The 4,978-nt window shown below is 38.1% G+C and overlaps 1 protein-coding gene across 1 annotated transcript in view; it reads right to left on the bottom strand.

Annotated features, from left to right (window-relative positions):
* The window catches only part of LOC108523248 (cilia- and flagella-associated protein 47-like), a gene marked incomplete at its 3' end in the record, with an annotated part of 35,654 nt that overhangs the window by 7,809 nt on the left and 22,867 nt on the right, over window positions 1–4,978 (bottom strand). Inside the window, exons 4-5 of the mRNA XM_017863773.1 lie at window positions 3,033–3,171; window positions 105–333 (exon numbers count right to left, since the gene is read on the bottom strand). Coding sequence (XP_017719262.1) covers window positions 105–333; window positions 3,033–3,171 — 368 coding nt within the window. The remainder of the gene's footprint in view (window positions 1–104; window positions 334–3,032; window positions 3,172–4,978) is intronic.

Genomic DNA, 4,978 nt, shown 5'->3' with positions numbered 1-4,978 from the left:
TGTTAAAAGATATTTTGAATAATTAAAAGCTTGTTGGTTATTAGATTTAACACAATCTCTTTTAAATCATAATACCTGATATCCCCATCGCACCATTTACTTACCATTTCTTCTCCCATGGCATCATCTTGTATTATGGCCACCCAATTTATGGGCTCTGGGCTATTATTGTGTATACGTGCATGTTGAATTTTTGATGATCCGAAGAAAACAGGACCAAAATGTATGTATTCCAGCCTTCTGTCTCTACTCATGTTTAATAATTCAATAATCTGCTCAACCACATGAGCTTTGATACTCAAGAGCATCTCAGGTTGACCTTGCAAAATCACTCTACAGGATAATAAAATATGCACATACATACATACTTTAATTAGAATTCTATACACTTTATTTTTCTCCTACACATTTCAATAAACAGAAACTTTATAGAATCACATTATAATTAAAACTCAGTAGCCTAAGAGTAGTTCCTTTCATGTACATACCAGAGGTTATCAGGTTCTTCTGTATATCTGAATCTACAAAATGGAATGGCATATGTGCAGCCTAATCCACTGTCTTCAGGAAACAATAAAGTTGTAAAACAATCTCATGAATTGACCTCCGAAAAAACTCAATGGCATATTCATATTGCCCATTATTTAAATGATTTGTATGGTTACCTCCAGCTCTCAAATTCTGAAACTATTTTCTAATTCTTCTCATCTCCCAAGTCCAACAGCTAATCTTATCCCCATCCCTACACCTCAATTCCTTACAATCTAACGTATCTCAGTAAAACCCACTGCTGGCTAGGTGTGATCTCACACCTGTAATCCTAGCACTGTGCGCAGTCAAGGAGGGAGGATTGCTTGAGTCCAGGAGCTCGAGACAAGCCTAGGCAACACAGTGAGACCCTATCTCTACATCAACAACAACAACAACAACAAATTTAAATAGCCAGGCATGGTGGCACACACCTTTAGGTCCAGCTACTCTGGAGGCTGAGGTAGGGGAATTGCTGGAGCCTGGGAGGTCGCTGCTGCAGTGAGCCGTGATTACACCACTGCATTCTAATCAGGGTGACAGAAAGAGATCCCATCTCAAAACCAAAACAAAACAAAAATCCCACTTCTTTGCTGAAATAAATATTTCCCCATTAAACTTCACTTCTCAGATGAATTTCAATTCTCTTTGGGAATTGCTCTTTCATTTTTATCCCTCTCTGGCATAAATGCAATCTTTCACTTTAGGCCCATCAGATACCACAGATAACTGACTACTCCACAACTATCACCTATGCCCTTATCTTATGCTATATCCTATAACGTTGGGCATTGAATTGCTCCTCCCTTAGCTTCCTTGATACCATAATTTCAAGGTTTTCTTTTAACTCACTCAGGCCCCACCTTCTCACACTTCTAAGACTGGGACCTTTTTTAAACTTGATGAATAGTTAACATGAATAGTAGTGTTTTTTTTCTCTTACTCTTTCTCACTCTACTCTCCTTCTCAAATTTATTCTCAACACTTCTGTTTCTTCTACCACTTATACACTGATGATCTTCAACCCTATAGAGGCTGAGTATTCCTAATATGAAATCCATAATGCTCCAAAATCCCAAACTTTTTGAATGCTGATATAAAACTCAAAGGAAATCCTTATTGGAGCATGTCGGATTTCAGAATTTTAGATTAGGGATACTAAACTAGTAAGTATAATGCAAATATTCCAAAATCCAAACAAAATTGAAATCTAAAACACTTCTGATCTCAAGTATTTTCAGTAAGGAACACTCAATTTGTACATCTAAATCAAATTTCTTTCTGGGACTCAAGATAATGTAATAAGCCCCAGCCAGCTCCACCAGGAATCCGAGAAGTAAAACCATTCCAACATATCAAAACCGAATTTAAGATCTTCTCCCATAACCCTGTTCCATCTTTTATCTTCCTTTGCTACAATCAGTCACCAAATCCAGTCAAATCTACCTCCATAGCCTATCTCCAATTTGCACACTTCTGTCAGTCTTCTCAGTTGACCTTACCTCAGACCTTTGTCATTGTCCTCTTGCTTTACTGTAATTTCTAGTCAAGCTTCTCACTCCACATTTGTACTCCCTGGTCTGTTTTGCACACTGCCACTAGCATGGCCTTTCTAAAATACAAACTAATCATGACACTCTCATCTTAAACCCCCCCTAAGACTTCATAGCCTTCACAATAAAACCCAAGCTCCTATAAGGGCTCACACCTCTTTATCACATATTTATGACTGTGATCTTCAGTAAAAAGTGTATTTTACATTCCAATGCCCGAACACACACACACACACACACACACACACACACACTCCACAGATGCATTCTGATATTTTTAAGTCGTTTGTTAAAAATACTGGTGATGGCCCATTATATTGATTGCACATTCTACCAATGAATTAAGACATACCGCACAAAAACGCTGGACTACAAAGCCCTTCAAACTCAACCATTCCATTCAGTTTTTCTGGTCTTGTCTCCTGCCACTCCCCACCTCCATCTTTTTAATTCTACATTGCCAAAGATCCCTTGGTGTGCAATACTGCCTTTTTGCTTCTAGGATTTCCAGTATGTCACTTGCTCTGCCTGAAATCCCTCCTCTATGCTACTCCCATCACTAACTCCCACCACCCCTACACACACACACACACACACACACACACACACACACACACCCCAAATCACATCATTGCTCTTTGCCTGGCTAATTACTACTCACCAATAAGTACTTGATTCAACTATCACCTTGTTAGTGGAGCCCTTCCTTGGTCCACTCTCTCACCTCAATGAAATTCAAAATAGAAGATCCTATTATGTGTACCCATATGCCATCCTCTAGTTCTTCCCATTTCTTAAAAGCCTACTGCTTGGCAAATAGTAGAGACTCAATGAACAATGCTGAATGAAAGAACAAAGGAGCTAACATACAATCAAAGTCACATCTGAAGGGTTAAACGGGAAAGCATTGAGATTCGTATTAGAATTTTTAGAACCACAGTATATACTCACATTGCCTCTTCATCTACAATTCTTGGGTAGTCTGCACAGAAATCTACTTTAATAACCACTGATGACTTAGCATCCACAATACCACTAGTTGGAAAAATGAGGATGGGTAATTGGCCGCAGTATTCTGTCTTAAATATGCCTGTAGGGAATAAGAGCAGTTGGTTTACATCTGGACCCTTACAGTGTTGCATGCACACTCTCTGTAGGGGACCAACATACTTCACAGAGTAGATCAAGCTTGCCTAACCCCTGGTCCATGTGCCACATGCAGCCCAGGACGGCTTTGAATGCCGCTCAACACAAATTCATAAACTTTCTTACAACATTATGAGATTTTTTGAGATATTTTAAGCTCATCAACTATTGTTAGTGTTAGTGTATTTGATGTGTGGCCCAAAACAACTCTTCTTCGTCCAGTGTAGCTCAGGAAAGCCATAAGATTGAATACCCCTGGAGCAGATGGTCTACAGTGTACCAAGAATTAAAGCTTTAATTGTAAGTCCAATCTCTGAGGTCACCCAACAAATATGATCCTGTTGTTAGAACTCAACTCTCACCAATAGTTAAAATTATCTGCTTACTACGTTCAGACATTTATGTTAAGAGCTCTGCATAGGTTATTTAATTTTCATAAATAATCTATGATATAATATTTTCAATCATTACCTCCATTTTACAAGAAACAAAACAGAAGCTTTGAAATGATGAATGACTTGTTCAAAGTCACACAATCACTGTGGTAGATTAGCTTGTTGACCACAATTCTTCACTTTTTTCCACATTTGTATCTTTGCCCTATTGTTCCAGAGTTTCTCACTGCAGGTCTGTGGATCAGCTGGGTGACTCTGCTCCACATTTACTCATTCTAGGGCATGGGCCAAAAGGACAGCAATTACTCAGGAGAAACACTTCCCACTTCCCATGGTAGAAGCACATCTAGGTTGGAACTGGCATGCTGTCAATTACACCCACATGTTATTAGCCAAAGTAAATTACATGATCAAGCCCCTTGACTTTGGGAAGTGTTTCTCCTCAGTAACTGCTGTCCTTTTGGTACATGCCCTAGAATGAGCAAATGTGGAGCAGAGCCACCCAGCTGACCCACAGACCTGCAGTGAGAAATAGAACGGGCCCAGTTGCCTCAGCTTGAAGCAGAGCACCCAGATGAGCCCAGCCTAGATCAGTCAAGTTCCAATCAATCTGCATACCCATGACCACATGATCAATTACAAAATAACTGCTGTTTGAATATATTTTAGGGTGGTTTGTTATATAGCAATAACTACTACAGTTAGTAACTAACTAATGAAGATGAGATTTTCACTTGGATATTTCTGACCACAGGCTAATACTTATAGTTATTATCATTCCCTAGGAGATGAATTTATCCAGTGCACACAGGATAACAGCAAAGGGGATTGGTTTCTGAAATCAAATGGCATATGAGAAGGAAGGTACAAAGATTCTTATTCTGAAAGCAGAAATGGTTCATAATTTATGGTAATGTTTTGTGCCTACATTAGAGCATGCAGTCCTTGAAATCAGATACAATCACTTTTTCATGTCTGTGGTTGCAGTGCCCCACACACTGCTTAGCACTAAGCAGTACTTAAAGTATGGCCAACAAATAGAAGCAGCCAATCACTAGTCCCTTTATTATCATTATAACACAAATGAGCATGGTGCCAAAATAAACAGCTTTGCAAATTCTGAATTCACCAGTTTTAAATCACATCTGATGATATTTTCCAAATGTATTCATTTAATTTAGGAAAACAAAATGTTAGCACAAAAAAAGTAATGAAAATATTAAAAAGACAATATTTGAAAATGCAAAGTAACTAACAAAATTGATCAATTCAATCATTTCATAGATGTGCTAATAACATAATATTTGAAGTTACTTTTCTATCATAAAATAAATCAAAAATATATAAAATTATATC

Source organism: Rhinopithecus bieti, unplaced genomic scaffold, assembly GCF_001698545.2.
Source record: "Rhinopithecus bieti isolate Rb0 unplaced genomic scaffold, ASM169854v2 scaffold_73244, whole genome shotgun sequence".
NCBI classification, from domain to species: Eukaryota; Metazoa; Chordata; class Mammalia; order Primates; family Cercopithecidae; genus Rhinopithecus; species Rhinopithecus bieti.
This window is presented reverse-complemented; position numbering and strand designations above follow the sequence as displayed.